The following is a 22364-nucleotide window of genomic DNA, read 5'->3' as shown; positions in this document are numbered from 1 at the left end:
TGCCAATACTCATATCAGACAAAATAGACTTTAAAATAAAGACTGTTATAAGAGACAAAGAAGGACACTACATAATGATCAAGGGATCAATCAAAGAAGAAGATATAACAATTGTAAATATATATGCACCCAACTTAGGAGCACCTCAATACATAAGGCAAATGGTAACAGATATAAAAGGAGAAATTGACAGTAAGACAATAATCGTGGGGGACTTTTAACACCTCACATCAATGGACAGATCATCCAGACAGAAAATCAATAAGGAAACACAGGCCTTAAACGACACATTAGACCAGATAGACTTAACTGATATTTATAGAGCATTCCATCCAAAAGCAGCAGAATACACATTCTTCTCAAGTACACGGGGAACATTCTCCAGGACTGATCACATGCTGGACCACAAAGTGAGCCTTGGTAAATTTAAGAAAACTGAAATCGTATCAACAATCTTCTCCGACCACAATGCTATGAGACAGAAATCAACTACAAGTAAAAAACCGTAAAAAAACACAAACACGTGGAAGTTAAACAATATACTACTAAACAACCAATGGATCACTGAATTAATCAACGAGGAAATCAAAAAATACCTAGAGACAAATGACAATGAAAACACGACAATCCAAAACCTATGGGATGCAGCAAAAGCAGTTCTAAGAGGGAAGTTTATAGCGATACAAGCCTACCTCAAGAAATAAGAAAAATCTCCAATAAACAATCTAACCTTACACCTAAAGGAACTAGAGGAAGAAGAACAAACAAAACCCAAAGTTAGCAGAAGGAAAGAAATCATAAAGATCAGAGCAGAAATAAATGAAACAGAAACAAAGAAAACAATAGCAAAGATCAATAAAACTAAAAGCTGGTTCTTTGAGAAAATAAACAAAATTGATAAACCTGTAAGCAGACTCATCAAGAAAAAAAAGGGAGAGGGCTCAGATCAATAGAATTAGAAATGAAAAAGGAGAAATTACAACAAACACCACAGAAATACAAAGGATCACAAGAGACTACCACAAGGAACTCTATGCCAATAAAATGGACAACCTGGAAGAAATGAACAAATTCTTAGAAAGGTAAAACCTTCCAAGACTGAACCAGGAAGAAACAGAAAATATGAACAGACCAATCACAGGTACTGAAATGGACACTGTGATTACAAAATTCCCAAGAAACAAAAGTCCAGGACCAGATGGCTTCATAGGTGAATTCTATCAAACATTTAGAGAAGAGTTAACACCTATCCTTCTGAAACTATTCCAAATATTGCACAGGAAGAAACACTCTCAAACTCATTCTATGAGGCCACCATCACCCTGGTACCAAAACCAGACAAAGAGATCAAAAAAAGAAAATTACAGGCCAATATCACTGATGAACATTGATGCAAAAATCCTCAACAAAATACTAGCAAACTGTATCCAACAATACATTAAAAGGATCATACACTAAGATCAAGTAGGATTTATCCAAAGGGATGCAAGGATTTTTAATATCCGCAAATCAGTAAGTGTGATACACCAAACTGACAAACCAAAGAATAAAAACCATATGATCATCTCAATAGATGCAGAAAAAGCTTTTGACAAAATTCAACACCTGTTTATGATAAAAAAAAAACTCTCCAGAAGGTGGGCATAAAGGGAACATACCTCAACATAATAAAAGGCATTTATGACAAACCTACAGCTAACATCATACTCAATGGTGAAAAGCTGAAAGCGTTACCTCTAAGATCAGGAACAAGACAAGGGTGTGCACTCTCACCACTTTTATACAACATTGTTGTGTATAGGACTTCCAAAACTATCAGAGAAGATATAAAAGGAATCCAAAACGGAAAAGAAGTAAAACTGTCACCGTTTACAGATAACATGATACTATACATAGAAAATCCTAAAGATGCTACCAGAAAACTTACTAGAGCTCATCCATGAATTCAGTAAAGGTGCAGGATCCACAATTAATACACAGAAATCTCTTGCATCCCTATACACTAACAATGAAAGATCAGAAAGAGAAATTAAGGAAACAATCCCATTTACCATTACATCAAAAAGAATAAAATACCTAGGAATAAACCTACCTAAGGAAGCAAAAGACCTGTACTCTGAAAACTATAAGATGCTGATAAAAGAAACTGAAGATGACACAAACAGATGGAAAGATATACCATGTTTTTGGATTGGAAGAATCAATATTGTCAAAATGACTACACTACCCAAGGCAATCTACAGATTCAATGCAATTCGTATCAAATTACCAATGGCATTTTTCACAGAAGTAGAACAAAAAATTTAAAAATTTGTATGGAGACACAAAAGACCCCAAATATCCAAAGCGATCTGGAGACTATACTACAAAGCTACAGTAATCAAAACATTATGGTACTGGCACAAGAACAGAAATATAGATCAATGCAACAGGATAGGAAGTCCAGAAATAAACACACCAACCTGTGGTCAACTAAACTAGGACAAAGGAGGCAAGACAATCTCTTCAGTAAATGGTGCTGGGAAAACTGGACAGCTACATGTAAAAGAACGAAATTAGAACACTCTCTAACACCATACACAAAAGTAATCTCAACATGGATCAAAGACCTAAATGTAAGACCAGATACTGTAAAACTCTAAGAAGAAAACATAGGCAGAACACTCTCTGACATAAATTGTAGCAATATCTTTTTTGTTCCACCACCTAGAGTAATAAAAATGAAAATAAAAATAAAGAAATGGGACCTTATTAAACTTACAAGCTTTTGCACAGCAAAGGAAACCATAAACAAAACAAAAAGACAACCCACAGATTGGGAGAAAATATTTGTAAACAAAGCAACCAACAAGGGATTAATGTCCAAAATATACAAACAGCTTATGCAATTAAAAAAAAAACCCAAAAAACAAACAAAAAAACCCAATCAAAAAATGGGCGGAAGATCTAAATAGACCATTTATCCAAAGAAGATATACAGATGGCCAAGAAGTACATTAAAAGATGCTCAACATAACTAATTATTAGAGAAATGCAAATCAAAACTACAATGAGGTATCAGCTCACACTGGTCAGAATGGCCATCGTTTAAAAAAAAAAATCTATAAACCATAAATGCTGGAGAGGATGTGGAGAAAAGTGAACCCTCCTGCACTGTTGGTGGGAATGAAAATTTGTACTACCATTATGGAGAATAGTATGGAGGTTCCTTAAAAAACTAAAAATAGAACTACCATATGATCCAGCAATCCCACTTCCTGGGCATATATCCAGAGAAAACCATAATTTGAAAAGATACATGTACCCCAATGTTCACTGCAGCACTATTTGCAATAGCTAAGACATGGAAGCCTAAATGCCCAAGAGAGGAATGGATAAAGAAGATGTGGTACATATATATAATGGAATATTACTCAGCCATAAAAGGAAAGAATTAATGCCATTTGCAGCAACATGGATGGACTTAGAGATGATCATACTAAGTGAAGTCAGACAGAGAAAGACAAGTATCACATGATATCACTTATATGTGGAATCTAATAAAAAAATGATACAAATGAACTTATTTACAAAACAGAAACAGGCTCACAGATCTCAAAATCAAACTTACGGTTACCAAAGGGGAAACATGGGGGTAGTGATAAATTAGGAGATTGGGATTAACATATACACACTACCATATATATAATAGATAAGTAACAAGGACTTGCTCAGTCGCTTGTTCTACTGTATAGAACAGGGAACTCTACTCAACGCTCTGTAATATATGGGAAAAGAATCTGAAAAAGAATGGCTATATATGTATATATATGTATAACCGATTCACTTGGCTGTACACCTGAAACTTACACAACATTTTAAAGCAACTATACTCCAATAAAAGTTAAAAAAAAAGACAGAAATAATTGGATGTTTAAGGGGGAAAAAAGAAACATCTCTGCAGCCAGCTTTAATGACCATCATTCAGTAATAATAGAGACTTTTCATTTGGTTTTTCAGATGTCTGGGAATCAAGATACTTGTAACCAGTTTAAGGTCCAATTTGGCTGAAGAAATAATTGTGCATGTCTGTATAGGAAAAATTTAATTTTCTGTTACCCCCACCCCACCCAGTTTCTCTTGCAGTGAGTTGAAGTGTGTTGGGAGTTCTGTGGAGAATTATGTTGAGTTCTGATAGTCTGGAAACAGAATCTCAGACCTAAGGATAATATATATTTGTTATCTTTTAAAATAAATCTGAGTCTCAGATCATAAGTGTTGTCTAGGGACTTTGTACTATTTCTTCTTTTCTTTTTTTTCCTTTTTAAAATCATCTTTAGCTGGTTGCCAAAAGCTGCTGAGAACTTTCTGTATAACACACCATCCTCGTGGAGAGTAAGAGTAAATTGTGGTTTAGATATTTTATTCAGTTGCTGAGATGATCTTTGATAGGTTCCAGATGTATTGTACAAATAAAAGATGTATTGTAAAAATAAAAGGTTGATAACTCCCCCCAAAAAATATTGGTTCAACTTTTTTAAAATGAAGGAAGACAAAGTAAAGCACACACCAAAACTTTTCATTTTGCTAGTCCTTTGGTTCTAGTTGAATACAATTTTGCCAGTACAAAGTAGATTGTAAAAATCAAATAATTGAAATATTATTAATCAAATTAACCCAAAGCATACCAAATCCATAGGTTTCACAGTTTACTTTAAAAAGTCATTATCCAAATATGTTTCATTGTTATGGAGTATTAAAAATTTAACACATATCTACTTACTCCTGGTCTCTTACTTCTAAGTAGTAAGATCATTTCCAAAAAATGGAAATGACAGTATATATTACATTTTAAATTAAAAACTGTTCAACAGTAAACAACTGGAAGCAAACTAAAGACACATCAAAAGGAAATTAAATAACTTATGGTTATTCCTTAAACAATTTATGGTTCATCTCTAGACACTGGAATACTATGCAGCCATAAACAAGAGTAAGACAACTTATCACATATTGATTTAGAATGATCTGTAAGACGTGAAGAAAAAAGCAGGATACACAAGTGTATAAATACACTACTTTTTTAAAACAGGTGGGAGTGAGAAAGAATTATATATATACTATAGTTGCTTATATATATACTGCATATTTACTATAGTTGCTTATATAGGTAACAAAGATCCCTGGAAATAAAAATAAGAAATGAAACTAGGGAGGGGAACAGTGTGGTTGGCATAGCAGTCCAAAGACTTTTTACTGAATACTTGTTTCTGAATACTTTTACTCCATAGGTTTCAGTTTAGAACCATGTAAAGACATGACCTATTCACAAATAAAAATTTAACACCTCGAAAACTTAAATAAAAAGTGTCTGTAACACTGCTTGCTATTTTAGGGTATCTATGATTTTTCTTAGGATGGTAAGATATTGCTTTTCCTTTTTCCTTGAGGAAAGAATACAGCCTCATGTGCCATGACCCAGTCTTATTTTAGAAACAGGTTTCAAGTACTGTACTTACAGTTCCGCCCATGTGAAGAGGCAGGTATTCTACACTGACATAGTCTTGGACGTCATTTTTACTTGTAAACTTCAACAAACTCACTGCTTCTGGACCAAGCCAGGATTTCACAATTTTGAAAGCAGCTGAAGAAAAAACAGTCACTTCATTAAATTCCTTTCATTCTCTTTCTCGATTTACTTACTGTATGTGCTAACCCACGTCCTCTGAAATTAGTTCAGGCTAAAATCTGTTAATATGTCTTTTTCCATGGCACAGTACTTAATTCACATTCTCTAATCTCTGTAGGCATCTACATTTTGACTGTCCCTTATGGGTTTCAAATATTCCAGGAAGATTCAGGAAGATTAAATTATCCTGATGTTCATTAATAAACCTATCAGGGTTTTGGCCTCTGTACAATCCATCAATGATCCCAACTACTAAGATTTCCAGACAATGAATCAAACAGCATTGTGATTCACTAATATGTACAATAGTATGAGAAGAGTCATTTGCCTTATGCCTCTCTGATAAACCCCCAATCTGAAAAACCTTCTCAAATGAGAAGTCCGGAAGAGAAAAAAGCAGGCTTCCTCATTATGCGTGAGCCAGACCCAGACTTTCCATCCTAAGCCTAAACTTCTGTGCCTTTCTCCCAAGCCCTGCAGCTTAGAACTGTGACGATCTTATAGAACCTGCAAGAATAAACTGTTATCAAACACAGCTGTTTAGTAATTACAATTTTGTTCTGTCATGCCATTCTGATTTATACTTAAACTTTTAAACCTCGTTTCCATCATGACTTTCTAAGCACACTTTAAAGGAATTAAAAGAGAAATCCAGCATTAAATTTGCAAAAGCGTCAATGAAAAAAAATCAGGAAATAAAACAGCATGATAAACATTAAACAGTAGTTCAGAAAATTGCATTTTTACTTTGGCTAATTATGCTTAAAATTTTTTTACATAACATTTACATTTTCATTAATTTCAATTTAAAAAGTCTGAGTTGACATGTTTGAAGCTACGCTACTTGAATTAACTGAAGTGCAAAATCTGACTTTTTATAACAGCTTTATGGAGATTAAACTTACATATCATTAAATTCACCCTTTTAAAGTATACACATCAATGGTTTTTATTTAGTATATTCAGAGTTGTGTAACCCATCACCACTATCTAATTTTAGAACACTTGTCATCACACCGAAAAGAAATCTGCACCCACTGGCAATCTCTCCTTATCCTCCCTTCTCCCATTCCCTGGCAACCACTAATCTAGTTTCTGTCTTTATGGATTTGCCCATTTTGTATAAATGGAATCATGCAACATGTGTTTTTTTTTCCTACTGGCTTTGTTCACTCAGCATGTTGAGGTTCATCTGTGATGTAGCATGTATCAGTATTTAATTCCTTTTTATGGCTGAATAACTTTCCATTTTATGGATATGTAACATTTGTTTATCCATTTATCAATTGATGAACTTTGGATTGTTTCCACTTTTCACTATTATGAATAATGCTACCATGAATATTTGTGTACAACTCTTTGTGTAGACATGTTTTCAATTCTCTTGGGGATATACCTAGGGGTGGAATTGCTGGGTCATATGGTAATTCTATGTTTAATGTTTTCAGGAACTGCCAAACTGTTTTTCCACAGTGGCTGCACCACTTAACATTCTCACCAGCAATGTATAAGGGTTCCAATTTCTCCACATCATTATCAACACTTTCTACTTTAGTCTGTCTTTTTGATTACAGCCATCCTAGTAGGTGTGAAGTAGTATCTCATTTGGTTTTTACTTGCATTTCTCTAATGACTAATGATGTTGAGCATCTTTTATGTATTTATTGCCCATTTGCATATCTTCTTTGGAAAAATGTCTATTAAAATCTTTTACCCTTTTTAATTTGGCCATTTGTCATTTTATTGTTGCATTATAAAAGTTATTTATGTATTCTAGACCTAAGTCCCTCATCAGATGTCTTATTTGTAAATATTTTCTTCCATTCTGAGAGTTGTCTTTTTACCTCCTTGATGGTGTCCCTTGAGGTACAAAAGTTTTCAATTTTAATGAAATACAATATATCTATTCTTTTGTTGCTTGTGCTTTTTTGGTGTCATACCTAAGAAACCACTGCCTACTCCAAAATCATATAGATTTACTCCTATGGTTTTTTCTAAGAGATTTATAATTTTAACTCTGATCCATTTTGAGTTAATTTTTGTATATGATGGAAGGTAGAGGTCCAACTTCATTCTTTTGAATGTGGATATTCAGTTGTCCCAGTACCATTTATTAAAAAGACTAATCTTTCTCCACCTAATTGTCTGGGCACCATTGTTAACAAATCAATTAATCATAAATGTTAGGGTTTATTTCTGGACTTTCAATCCTGTTTTACTGATCTATTTGTCTATTCTGATGTCCACACCACAACATCTTAATTACTATAGCTTTGTAGTGAGTTTTAAAATCAAGAGGTACAGGACCTCCCTGGTGGTCCAGTCGTTAAGAACCTATCTTGCAACGCAAGGGACGCTGGTTCAACCCCTGGTTAGGGAACTAAGATCCCACATGCTGCGGGGCGACTAAGCCCACACATCACAACTAGAGAGCCCGTATGCCGCAACTACAAAGCCCACGCGCTCCGGAGCCGGCGCGCCACAACTAGAGAGAAGCCTGTGCACTGCAACAAAGAGCCCGTGCACTGCAATGAGAACAAAAGATCCTGTGTGCCTCAACTAAGATGCAACCCAGCCAAAAAAAAAAAAAAAATCAAGAGGTGTTGAGTCCTGCCATTTCACTGTTCTTTTTCAAGATTATTTTTACTACTCTGGGTCTCTTGCATTTCCATATGAATTTAAGGACAAACTTGTCAATTTCTGTAAAAAAAAAAAAGTGGGGGAGGCAGTTGGGATTTTGACAGGGACTGCATTGAATCTTAGCAATATTAGGTCTTCTAATCTATGAACAAGAGATGAGTATTTACTTAGGTCTTGAATATCCTTTGATGGTGTTTCGTAGTTTTCAGCATATGAGTCTTCAACTTTTATTATTTCTAAGTATTTTGTTCTTTGTGATGCTATTATAAATGGAATTGTTTAATTTCATTGTTGTATTATTGATTGCCAGTGTACAGAAATACAACTGGTTTTGTGTATTGACTTTGTATCCTGCCACCTTGATGAACTCATTTATTAGTTCTAATAGGCTTTTGTGTGTGTGTATTCCTTAAAATTTTCCATATAGAAGATGTCACTTGCATATATAGATAGTATGACTTCTTCTTTGCCAATCTGGATACTTTTTCTTTTTCTTGCCAAAGTGCCCTGGCAATGTAAGTGGTAAGAGCTGACAACCTTATCTTGTTCCTGATCTTAGGGGGAAAATATTCATTCTTTTACTGCTAAGTATGATGTTAGCCGTGGGTTTTCATAGATGTTGGTTTTACATAGATGCCCTTTATTGGGGTGAGGAAATTCTCTTCTGTGAAAAATTAACTTTACCCAAAGAAAGGTCTGGCCTTTACCCTCAGCTTCTGGAGGTAACCTTCATGCCTGTTGGAGTGTCTTTGTTTGCCTAGGGACCCTGAGTCACACTGGAACAATACAATTTAGGGTGGGGGCTTTGGGTCACACAGTATCTGTAGACCTCTGGAGAGACTGGAGACTGAGATGAACCATGTGATAAACTGATCAGGCCTAGGAAATGGAGCCCCAATAAACACTCTGAACATTGAGGTTTGGGTGAGCTTCCCTGTTTGAAAATACTTCATGAGCATTGTCACATACTGATGACGGGAAAGTAACACACTTCACATTTGGTACTTCCCTGGATTCTACCATATGTTTTTTTTTTTACCCTTGGCTGATTTTAATCTGAATTGTTTCCTGGTAATAAACCATAACTGTGAGTACAATAGCTTTCAGTGAGTTCTGTGAATGATTCTAGTAAACCTGAGGGTAGTTTTGGAAACCGCTTGAACTTACAATTGGTGTCATAAGTGAGGGTAGTCTTGTGTGAACTACTGTGATCCAACTAACTTTGCAGTTTGTCCCAACTCTTTGCACCTTCTATTCCTAGTTTCTTAGGTGCTTTTATCAGGAGAGTGTAGTGGATTTTGTCAAATACTTTTTGGGTCTATTCAGATGATCATATGGTTTTTTTTCTTTAGTCTATTAATATGTTGGATAACTGGTTGGTTTTCATATGTTGAACTAACTTTGCATTTCTGAGATAAATCCCACTTGATCATAGTATATAATCCTTTTTATATGCTGCTAGATTCAGTTTGTTACTTTATTGAGGGCTGGTCCATTTATATTCATAAGGGATATTAGTCTAATATTAGTTTTCTTTTTCTGTGATGTCTGTTATTAGGGATATACTTGCCTCATAAAATGAGTTGGGAAGTGTTTTCTATTTTTTGGAAGAGTTTGAGAAGAATTGGTGTTGATTTTTCTTTATATGTTTAGTAGAATTTACTAGTGAAGCCATTTGGGGTCTTAGCTTTTCTTTGTGAGAAGTTTTTTGATTACTAATTCAATTTCTTTTTTTATACTTCTATTCAGAATCTTGAGTCCATTTTGATAGTTTGTGTGTTTCTAGGAACTTGCCCATTTCATCTAGGTTATCTAATTTCTTGGCACACAACTGTTCACAGTATTCCCTTATAATCCTTTACATTTCTGTAAGGTCAGTAGTAATGTCTCTTCTTTCATTCCTGATTTTAATAATTTGAGTCTTTTTTTCTTCATCAGTTTAGCTAAAGTTTTGTCAATTTTGTTGAACTTTTCAAAGAACCGAGTTTTGATTTCATTGGTTTTCTCTACTGCTTTCTATTTAACAATTGATTAGCAAACACAAATAAAAATGCACATTCTGAAAATAACATTAAATTTACAACCACATCCGAGTTGCTAAAGAATGTTTTTCAATGGTTTAAAATTTTTTTTTTTTTTTTGGCCAAAAAATATACCATGACTGTCCTAAGGATTATGTGACTATAGAGATTTGGACTAAATTTTAGATTCATCCCATTTTCTTCCTCAACACCTGAAGCCCATGAGAGAACCTAGCCAAGGTCTGCATTCTGTGACATATCCCATCTGTAGATGACAAACAGGCTTCTGGCTATAGTTTTACCTGAATGACTGACATTTTAAAACTGTTTTTAGACAAGACTAATGGGTATCCCCAGAGCCTGGGGGTACAATGTTAGCCCAGTTTGCTTAGGAACAGCCTTTGCGTGTTCTAGCTCCAGCCTCTTAAAATTACACACCAAACACAATAACATTCTTTTTTAAACAACCATAGAAATATGGCTAAATTGGCAAAGAAAAAAAAAATCAGACGTTTTATGTTAGGAAAGTATAAGTAATATACTCACCGTTCATTATCCAAGGCATATCAAAGATCACCATTTTTGCTGAAAGATGAAAAAAAATTCATTGTCTGTGTCTTAGTACAACAATAGTAGTCACTTATACCTGGCCTAAAAAAAACTAGTGATCTAAATGTATCTAAAAACTGAGATGGATGACTCAGTTTTAATTCTGTAAAGTGTGAGTGGTGCTAGAACTAAACTGACTTCTCACAATGGTGAGGGGCTCACCTAGGAGGATGGCTTGTGTGAAATGAATAATGTACTATCACTGCCCTTTGGCAAATAGCGTGTTCTTTTATTCATTTATTGCTTTTGTTGTTTGCAGAAAGGTACCAAAAAAAATAGTAAGTGGGTAAGTGGAAACTCTGGATGTGGCATGTCATATTAGTGCTAAAGTCCACTGAGCTTTAAAATGATTTCAATGTCTAATTTATGGCTTCAATTCTAGTTTTTTAGATATTATATTGTTAAACCCACTCTGACAGTTGCCCCATTTTTAATAAACCATTATGTTTTAAGAAAGAAAAATTATTTCAACTTTTCTTAATATTATGAGCCTCAGGAAGCCAATAATTCCAAAGTATACAGAAATTTTATTTTTATACTTAGATGAAGATATTAAGCAACCCTATCAACAATTGTGAGAAAGAATCAGAACCCACAGAGGGGGTTTTTGATAACAAATTCATTCTTCTATTCCAGATGAATCAAAACATAATTTCATTCTTCCCTGAACAGAGAACTTCCTAGAATGATTATATTAATGTAGGACAAATAATGTACATGTAAGGAACAAGGTACTTGCAAAGAGGTACCCTGGTGCTCAATACCTCAGTCTTCATCTGAGATATGCCTAAAAAGATTTGGACTCAAGATTTTAAGAATATTTATATTTCATGACAAATTTTGAAACATGATCAACTTAAGATTCTATAAAATTCAATGTCTGCAAAACATTATGTAGCTAGAATAAATACATTATCTCTAGTTATTTGGAATGACAGTGTTCAGTTCATCTTTATATAGACCCATGAATTTATTAATAGTTTTCTCAAAAGAATCTTAGATGTGTTTTATAGAGTAATAGTAATATTTATGCTCTTTATAAATAGCTCTTCACAAACCCCTTTGGATATTTCAATAAACAAGTGGATATTTTATTTTCATTTTGTACATGAAAGAAAAAAATCTAATAATACAGGGCAGTGATTCCCTACTGACCAATGACTGGTACCACTCAGCAAGTCTTAATGAATCAGGGTATATGCCAGATCCAGGAAGAATTCAGAAGGAACAGCAGATCCTACAGGTTCCCCAAACTAGACATTCCTTTTTCCTAAAAATGTTCATGAACACTCTCTCTGAAGACACGAGAGCACAGGGCTAGGAGTGGCACTGATCCTCCATATCCACCATGCTTTCTGTCTGTTTCTCACATCACATTAACACTAATGTGAAAGCACATCAAAATAAAATGACTTAGGCATTTCATGCTTTAGTGTCACCTGAGTCACAAGTCCCCAAAGATGCTAATTGTGGTATTTGCCAGGGGTGTGCCCAGGCAGACCTGTGAGTTTCCATTTCTGATGTCCCTGTTGCCTCTCTTCTGTCTCTTCACTTTCAACCCACTGGGGTTTTTAAAAATATTTGACTGTTTATGTGGAATGGCATCTTGATTTTCCTAGGGGGAAGCCATCATATAAACCTATTCAGTCAAAAATGAATATATAAGATTTAGGAGTTCTTCATTCAGGTAATTAATAGAAGAGTCACAATTAAAAACAAACTCCAAATGCCAGATTCAAATGTCATGCACACTAGTCAAGTGTTTTCTTAATGACAATTTAAAAACAGCAACTAGAAACACAATGTACTTTATGTATGAGTATTGCCTATCACACAGTATACTTTACTTACCAATACCGCTCATCTGTTTCTTGCATGTAAGAAGTTCCAAATAATATTTAAAATTAATTTCTCAATTGAAAAATTAGTAAAAATGGGATAATCTTGGAAATAAATGTATGTTTTTACGTCTCTACGTGTGTGTGTGTGTGTGTGTGTGTGTGTGTGTGTGTGTGTGTGTGTGTGATAGGATGGCATATACACAGATTATAACTTGAACTCTTAAAACTAACTATAAAGGACAATGATTATTTATGAAAAATTTCTCCTGTACCTACTAGGATATGTACTTCAACTTCTAGAACACATTTAAGCTCTTCACCAGAAAACAATGTCTCAGGTATTAAAGTCTAAAATAATACAAAGCTCCACAATTCTTAGACACTGTCTACGATTTCGCTATATTGTATTTTTATAAAGGAGGAAGTTACTTACAGAGGTATTTAGGGTAATAAACCTTAAAGCAGTTGATGATGAAGCGTACAAAGTCCATGTCCTAAAAGAAAGATTATACATTTAAATCTGTAAGACTGTCCACATTAGAGAATTTTAGATTGCATATTTCTAAAGGTGATAAATTATTAAATATAAATGAGGTAATTATTAAATTCTTTTAAAAATAGCTCATAAATAAATATTTATATTCCCAGGAGTTAGTTTTTAAGTTATTAAGCTACTTATAATAATCAGTCCTAAAACTGAGTTAAAGAAATTAGCTTAAACATCATTCATGTTACCTCAGACTAGTTAGATACTTCAGGCTGCTAAGGTAATGTGGCATTATAAAACGGATCTAAAGAGGAACCCCCATAAAGAAATTCTAAAAATCTGTTGAACAATTAAAGAATGATTAGAACAAGTATATAGTTTACAACCTGACTACTTGGTATGACAATATATATGCATGTTAATTCTGATATGTTTGTTTTTTAAACCTAATTTCTATACCTCATAATAGAGTCAATAAAATATATTTTATTGATCTTTTATACAACAGTTAATCTGATCATATTGGTCTGCTGTATCTACTTCACTTCTAGCTTCTTTCCTCTTGTGTAGGAACCCAGAATAAGAATTAGAGTTTTTTAGTTTATATTTAAATGTTGTTCATTGACTTCAATTTCTAGGAGACACAGCCGACTATTGGTTCTACTGCACTGAACACAGCAACATGAAACTAAACTATTAGGGTTACTATTCACATGGATCATTTCATTCTGTGTGTTTCCACTGACCACAGGCTGACTTACTGATCAGCCATCTTATAAGGACTGTAGGATGAAAGATACAACCAGGCAAACTTAAATCCATCAGTTACTCAAAGGTGAGCTGCCCTAGAGATCTGAGTCTATAAAGTTATTCCTAGCATGTGAGTTGTAGCATCTTTAACGCTAATAAACTGAAAATAAGCAACCACATTACGTATTTATTATGGGATAAATCCTAGCATATAATAATACCTTTATAACTAATCATTATATCCACTGTGCACAGAGTTGAATAATTTGTAGTTAAGTAAGAGTCAAAGAAGATATCTCAAAATAATTAGTTATGTAAAGATTTGGTTACCTATTCTATGATCTGTGGCCTCCAGACTTTGCCCCAAAAGTCTCTGTCCAATATTCTTTTCATCTTTAATTGAATAACCTTGCTTATAAAATCCCAAATTACTGCTAATTCAAGTCGATTTGATAGGATGCCACTGGTGTACGTGTATTAGTGGGTACTACATAAAGAAGCTCCATGAAACCCATTGCTCTGCATTCTGTGAGGATGTTTTCAAGGATGCTATTCATTATCTTGTAAAATGTCTTCCCTTTGAAGACCCACGAAAGACTTTTCTGGACTTCCCTGGCTGTTCAATGGTTAAGACTCCACGCTTCCAATGCAGGGGGTGCGGGTTTGATCCCTGGTAGGGGAACTAAGATTCCACATGCGTGCAGCCAAAAAATAAAAAATAAATAAATAAATAAATTTTTTAAATTAAAGAATAAAACTTGAAAGAAAAAAAAAAAAAGAAAGACTTTTCTTCTGGTTCAAGTATCAGCAATAGATACACTTCTCCTAAGATGCTGGTTTTAAAGTATGTCCACTGAGTTATTTTATTTTATTTGTTTTATCTTTACTGGAGTATAATTGCTTTACGATGTTGTGTTCACTGAGTAATTTTAAATGATTCCATTTCTTTCAGGCAAGCTTAAAGCCAAATTAGTGGCCTAACTGTAGTAAATAATTTAAATTTTGACTTGCACTTATGTATACATCTTTAAAGGTTGACTTAAATCTTTTCTGAATTACGAGGGTCATGTATAAACATAATTCAGTAAGATTCTAGTATTTGAAAACATTAATGATTTAACTACTTAGTAATGCAAATCAACTTTATAAATTAAAGATAATGAAATAGTATATAAGTAGCTTGAAAAATAATCAGCTCAATTCCTTGCCCCTGTATTTGTCAATAAAAAACATTAAGATTTATTTTTTATGATTCTGGGTTAATAAATCATACATAAAGGATAACAGAATCATAATTTATTTTTATGCAATATTTATTTATCTAGGCATTTTGATTCATGTTTTGGGTATAAAATGGTTTACTCTGTAATCTAGAACTCCTTGACATGGAAACTAGATTGAAAAAATAATCCAGGGCAAATGACTCTTAGAGACAAAGAAAGATGGAAAAAAACTTGTAGTCCCACTGCCTAAAAAAACTCTAGCCTGTTTTTTGTTTGTTTGTTTTTTTAATGTCTAAGGTTTCCCTTTTGGGGGCTATGTATCACTATGATATAACCCTGTCGCCCTTTTCTCTTAAAAAAAAAAAAAGCTATTTTCCAATATTACTACAAATTCTTTACAAACACCATTTTACATAGCTACACATACTCCATCAATTAGATACACCATAATTCGCCACTTCACTGTGTTGACATTTACATTTTTTCTAATTTTTCACCATTTTAAATGACACTCTGAAAAAACATTTTGATGTACACTTTTTCTATACTCAGGTTTATTTCTTTAGAATAGATTTCCAGAAGTTAGTTACCAGGCAAAGAGTATGAATACGAACACTTCAGGGATATTAACATACTTTGCCAATTGGATTTTGAAAAAGATTTCAACACTGCCCCACGCACGTCTCCGAACGCCACTTCACTGCTACCAGAATTAGCCCAGCTTTGAGTGTTAGAGACAACAGCTCTAATAAATGCGCCAACAAATCCCCATCGCTGCTGAAGGGTTTGTAGTTAGCACTAAGGTCACAAGGGCCCAAATTAAAGACCGGTAGGTTTTATTTACTTTTTAAGCTTGGCAAAATCACCTGAAGAAAACTGGTTTCCAAAGCTAACCAAATCAAACAGAAAGTGAACCTAAACGACCAAACAAAAAACCTCAACAAAATCACAAAGTGCTGGATGTGCAAAAATGCAGGTGAACATCTGGCCACTGCAAAACATGGCATGCGGGTAATGGTACGCTGGAGAGCGTACATTACTGTACTCCACATTTCCTGAGTGCATTACTCTGTGCCAGGCACAGGGGAGGTGCTGTATAGGGTATTATTAGCTCTGATAGAAAAGTTCACTGTTACCACATCTACTCATTACCCTGTCAGCCTCGACGTCTTCCTTCCATATCCTGTGTATCAGACAAGGAACATTTCTAGGAAATCTACAGTTTCAATGCCAAATACTGAAGCACATTTAAGTTTCTGCAAATCATATTCCACGTTTGACTTCACTCACAATGCAGGGGGCGGAAATAAATCCCAAACATGACTTGGTTAGCTCTATTTTATAGGACTTGGTCAAGGGGGTAGTGGCAGGAAGGACAGGAGAGAGGGAGGATACCATGATAAACAATGATTTAGAATTAATGAAAAATGCTTACTATGCTATTTATTCCAGTCTCTGACAGGTCAAACATCACTGTTACAGGTTTCCCATTTTCTCTCTTAGCATACCGTTCCAACCAGAACGCAATAAGCTTCTTTTTGTCCAATATGGTCTTATGGTCTTTTATATGATACTTCACCCTGATCCAGACTTTAAGCAGGTCATAAGATAAAAATAAGAAAAAATATTTATGGCATTATAATATTATTTATGCATAAATTATATCATTCCTTTTCCTTGACATTTGTCTTTATTTTGTTTCTCAGATTAAAAACATCTCTTCGAAATAGTATATACTTGGGAACCTTAAAGAGTAGCAGAAAGGTAAACTATTTTCCCCCCTTAGAAAATACACTTCCCCCCTTAGTAAGTAAGGGAAAAAACAATATTTGGTAATAACCTAAAAGTACTCTACACTGTGCTTAACAAAAAACAGAGCACTAGGAAAATGTTCCGTCCAGAGGAAAAGCCCAGACGGAAGCACGATGGCAGCATGAGCGGGTGTCGTGTGTGGGGACGGAGCCTGGCAACCGTTCACAGTGGTGGCAGCTAGGACAAAATGTGACCAGCGGTGAGAGGAGCAGCTAAACAGAGAGACAGGCGGGGCTTGAAGGACTCTGCATGAAATGCTAAGGGGGTAGGGGTTGGGAGTGAACTGAGGAAGTGCTACTGAAATCAGAGGAGGGGCTAAAGTGAAGCTCTGTCAGAGGAAGAGCCGATGGCTGTGGGCCCGAGCTGGGAGTACAGGGAGGGCGGGTGGTGGGACGCATGTGGTTCAGCTGTGTGTTGTACTGAAGGCGGCCAACCATCAATGCGGTGGGCAGCTGGATGTGTACATGCATGTGGCCTGGGGACAGCCTGGGGTCACCGCTGTTGGGGGGAAGGCAGCTGAAGGTGCCAAGGTACTTGAGATCACCCAAGGAGACTGCATCAGCTGGAAAGTAAAAGAGGCCAAGAAAGGAACAAAGCCTGGGAAGCACATGTGAGGTACAGGTGGAATAAGAGGAATGGGAAAGGAAGATTGAGGAAGAGGAGCCAGCAATGGGGGGAAAATGCTACGAGAGTATGTGGGAGGCATGCAGTCTTAGCCGGAGGTAACTCCTGGAGGAGACAGTATGTCTCTCACAAAAAGCAAAGCCCTTACCCTTGACTTGGAATGCACTCTTTTTCCCAGGCCTGAGGGATGTAAAAGAGATTAGCAAAGCTATCTCAGGCCAGGAGACCTCAGGGAACTGAGAGTCCTGGTTGTTCCTTATGGCTGGGGGCTGTGTGTGTGCCTGGTTAGGGGAAGATAATGTTCAAGGATGGTCGTTGTAAACTTGTTGATGTCCATGGTGGTGACTGAACTGAGACGATAAGCAATTCTATGGGTTCATTGTCTAATAATGTGTTCCTCTTCCGTCCATATAAGATTCAGTAGATTCTAAATAAAGTATCTTGCAACCATCAGTTGTCTTGGTCCTTCTGACCCCATACTCACGGTGCTATTCAGTCCCTTACCCCTCTCCGTCGGGGACCTGGAAGACCCCCTGCGGTGGCTGGACCATCGCAAGAGTACTGTTACAACAGGAGCCAACCACGGGCCACACACGGGGTGCGCAAGGCGGGCACGACTGTGCAGGAAACTGCCTTGGCAGGACATCTGCTCAGGATGGGGCTCTGACACTCCTGCTGAGTCCCAGCATTGGTACAAACCAAGTTATTCCTCTATCCCCTTTGCCCAAAATCCGGCTTGGTCCATTTAGCCACCCTTAGTGACTATCAAAAAGATTTTCCATAAAGATACTGGGTTGAATTTTAACATCAGTAAATTAGAAAGAAGATAATGACTCTGAGTTACATCATTTTGGCTGTGTGATGGGATGTGGCATTTGCCTTTACAGCCTACTTTATTATGATGCAAACGGTACATTCAACTACTAAGTATCTGACGCTTGGTCCAGCTGGCCCTAACAATCCCTATTGTAGGAAACCTGACGTGTGGTACATACGTAGAAAGCTCTGCCTATTGTTAATTCAGTTGAGATGGATGGCTACATCTCAAAATCCTGAAAAGCCAGTACATACATTATACTTACACAACTTGTTGCCTTCTTTGTCATAACCGTGGAGATAAATACCACCAATTTCCAATAACCACCTGGGAATGGAGGCTTCAGTCAGGTCTAAAAAGTGATAAAGTTTGATGAGTAATTGTAACTTAGAGGCCTTTTAAAAAGAAAACTTACAACATAAAGGTTACTGTTAATATAGCAGCTCTGATATAAAAAAAGATAAACTTATTAAAAAAAGAAAAAGCTTATGCAAACATCTGGAAAGAACCTCGGACGATAAAAAATGGTGTTTCTTACTAAGTAGAAAAAAAACTACATAAAGACACAGATGACAGAAATGGAAAAAATCCATTTCCTTTTACATAACAGCCATTATGATGTAGACACATCTTCATGTTCTAGTTGTATTTCACATAATGACTTGCAAACAAATATTATCACGATTGGACAATTTCAAAAGAACATGGCAGTAAATATCCACATTATAGCCTCAGAAGTGGTATAAGAAATCAAAGTTTGATAACCAGTAGAGTCTAATACATTTATAATCTTGGGGCAGGTGGGAAATACTTCAAGAAAAATGCTAGATCCTTCAGCAGGAGGTCCACTCTCTAGTGAGGCCGAGAAGCAACACAGCAAGGCAGCAAATGTCAAGGCTTTTGTGTCATTCATCAGTACTTCTCCGAGAACTCTCAAAGATTTCTTTATTTTTCCCCACCCACCTTTCATCATCTCTCTGCTGTCTGCTACTAGAAATTAGCAATTCTATGTAAGAGAAAACAATTGTTGAGTTTAAAGGTTTATTCTGTACTTAAATGATTTAGAAACATCAGGTTTACATTTCTTTGCTTGACTAATAAATGCTTCACTGTTGAAATTACCTACAGTTCTTATATTTCCAATCAAATTATTTTTTAAATACTCTCCTTCTGATAGATTCCTTCTCCAAGTAGGATGACTGGGGAGAGTATCTGCTCTGGATTTATTTCTTGACTATTTTGTATTAAGTCTCCAGACTCAGTCACTCCAGAGTTTATAATCCTCAAGGTCAGGAAATCCTTCTTTATACCTCATCGAAACTAGTAGTTGTGTCAGTTTCTTCCTGTTAAATTTTTTAGGAGGAGAGAGATAATGGGTAACCTTTCCTGAAAAGAGTTCTCCATTTACTTGAACACTATTATAAAATCCCCTCTAAGATTTAAAACTCCTTTTTTGGGGAGGTGGGGAATTTCAATCTAGAACTGGGCCTTGAAATCAAGAAGTTAAGAGGAGGCTGCTATAGGCATCCTTGGGGATAAGCTTGCTTTTTGGGGACTCCCATTCGTCTAGTAATTCCACATGGAGCACCTATTAGCACAAGGAATTCTGGGAATAGAGACAGACACCAGGCAACAACTGAGAAAAACAGGCAAATGGTATCCCCTTATTTCTAAGCCTAGTAGTGAAGATGCTGTCTTGGTATTTTAATGGTTCTAAACCAAATAGACACAGAATAGGAGACTCCGCTGTGAGTGAAGAATCTGACTGTGATTCTGCTCCTTGGTTATCTGATTTCCTTATGAATAATCCTATTTTAAGATTTATTCATAAGATGTTCCTTTCAAATGTTACTGGGTCTTTATAAAACATTATATTCTGATATTTATGATGACTGCCAAGAATATCTGCAAATACGCTATAAGTGTAAAATAGTAACATTTATGCAGGGGATATAGTACACGGTCAAGGTTAAATTGAACAGCTTACCATTGACAGACATTTCTTTCCTCCACTGAAAACTCTCATCAAGCATCTTCAATGTTTCATCTACAACATTATGCCTCCAACATAAGTAACTCTCAACCCAGTTATCATCTTGTTGTAGTCTTTCAACATCACGTGGATCATACTTATCTGACTTATCTAGGGGAAAAACAGTAATAAATATCCAAGTGAGACAAATTCAGCAGTGAATGATAACCAACACTAATACCAAAGGAGAAGAAAGACCTGGAAGATAAAGCTAAGCTACTTGAAGATAGACACAGGGATGCAGTTCAGAGGAAAATGCAATTTAAAGGATTGATGGAATTTCTAAGTGTGACTAGAATAAAGTTATCTAAAAATTGCAGCTTTATTTTAAGACAAGCCACCACAGATTTAAAAAATAAGACCATAGTAAAATATTTTGCATAACCCTCTAAAAGCATAAACCAACATCTGGGAAGATCGATTATGTTATCTGAACTTAAAATACTCACCCTAGTCAATGAAAAATGAACTTTTATGTATAAAGAAAGAACTAGGTTGTACTTAAAAAGACATGTGTTTGCCAAGTGTCTTTTTTGAAAATGAGCTAAATACAAAATGGAAAACTATGTATGTAGCAGTCAACATTTCCCATAATTCATTGGAATAATTGTTGCCAATAATTTCTCATTATCCACCTACACACATGCTATGTTCTCGCCAACCTCTACATACCTCTATATCCTCCTTCCACGCCCCGCTCTATTTTTCTGTAACTGAATTTTCCTTGTCTCCTCACAACCACCTTTGCACATCCAAATTCTACCATTCTGCAAGACTCCTTTCAAATGCTTCCTCTTCCATAAAAATTTTCCCTGGGCCTAGAAGTAATTCCTTCCCTCCTGTGAATAGCTACAGGACCTAAACTACGCACTTAGCACCCTTGAATCAAGAGTTACTCGTGTTTATGCCATATCTTCCCATATAGAGATCGTAACAGCACAGTCTATATACATCCTAAGAAGCCCCCAGAGCGGATTACATAGTGCCAATGAAAAGGCCTTCAGGAAACATCTGTTGATTGAATCTATTTTTTATTTTCTCTGTCAATGGTACCCTCCCAGGGACCCAAGGAAGAAACTTCAGAAAATTGCCTGGCTCCTTCATCTTTTTTTTTTTTTTTTTTTTGCCCCTAGTGAGTTGCCAAATTGTATAGATTCTCTCTCCTCTCCAGTAGTTCTGAGCTATTTCAGGCCCTCAGCGATAATAGCTGAAAGGGCGGGGAAATATAAAGAGCATCCATGGAATTATCTTCTTTGAGTCCCAATTTCCTTATCTTTAAACTGTTTTAGATACTCACAGGGTTGTGTGAGGATCAGAGAAAAATGTATATATGAAAGTACTTGAAAGTTTCAAGCACTATAAAATATAAGATGAGGCCATAAATCATGTATCTGTAGAGTGTTACCTTGGATATGGCTTTCAATATCTGGGCTCTATTTTTCTAATCTTTACAATGAGTGGTTCTGTTGTAGGTAAACCTTGGAAAATGGTATTTTAGCTCTGTCTATTCAAAAGTTCATCAGTATTCAAAGGACAACTTTTCTTTAATTATGATTTATAAACACGAGTTGAGATATAAAAGAATTTATATACTGTTTAGCAGCAAAAAGGACCCTGGGAGCACCTGCCCCTAAAGTCAGATCATCCAGTTTGGCCACTGGACAGCTCTCTCCACTGGACCAATATAGTGTTTTCCTTGAAATTACTGTCTGACTTCAAGAAAATTTCTCCCAAATACCCCAGTCTGAATAACCATAGTTTACTTAACAGTTGTTCTTTCAAATAAAAATGGTGGTCCATGAAAAATGTGACTAATTTAGCTAGCAACTCAAATACGCAT

General features: G+C 35.7%; 1 protein-coding gene across 3 annotated transcripts in view; it reads right to left on the bottom strand.

The window, feature by feature from the left end:
• The window catches only part of MOSPD2 (motile sperm domain containing 2), a 61250-nt gene that overhangs the window by 26199 nt on the left and 12687 nt on the right, over positions 1–22364 (bottom strand). For all 3 annotated transcript variants that reach the window (XM_082375757.1, XM_082375759.1, XM_082375758.1), the window contains exons 3-8: positions 20480–20635; positions 18758–18844; positions 16675–16829; positions 13213–13273; positions 10876–10914; positions 5499–5623 (exon numbers count right to left, since the gene is read on the bottom strand). In XM_082375757.1, coding sequence (XP_082231883.1) covers positions 5499–5623; positions 10876–10914; positions 13213–13273; positions 16675–16829; positions 18758–18844; positions 20480–20635 — 623 coding nt within the window. The remainder of the gene's footprint in view (positions 1–5498; positions 5624–10875; positions 10915–13212; positions 13274–16674; positions 16830–18757; positions 18845–20479; positions 20636–22364) is intronic.

Source organism: Balaenoptera borealis (assembly GCF_965194805.1).
Source record: "Balaenoptera borealis genome assembly, chromosome: X".
Classification (NCBI taxonomy): Eukaryota; Metazoa; Chordata; class Mammalia; order Artiodactyla; family Balaenopteridae; genus Balaenoptera; species Balaenoptera borealis.
This window is presented reverse-complemented; position numbering and strand designations above follow the sequence as displayed.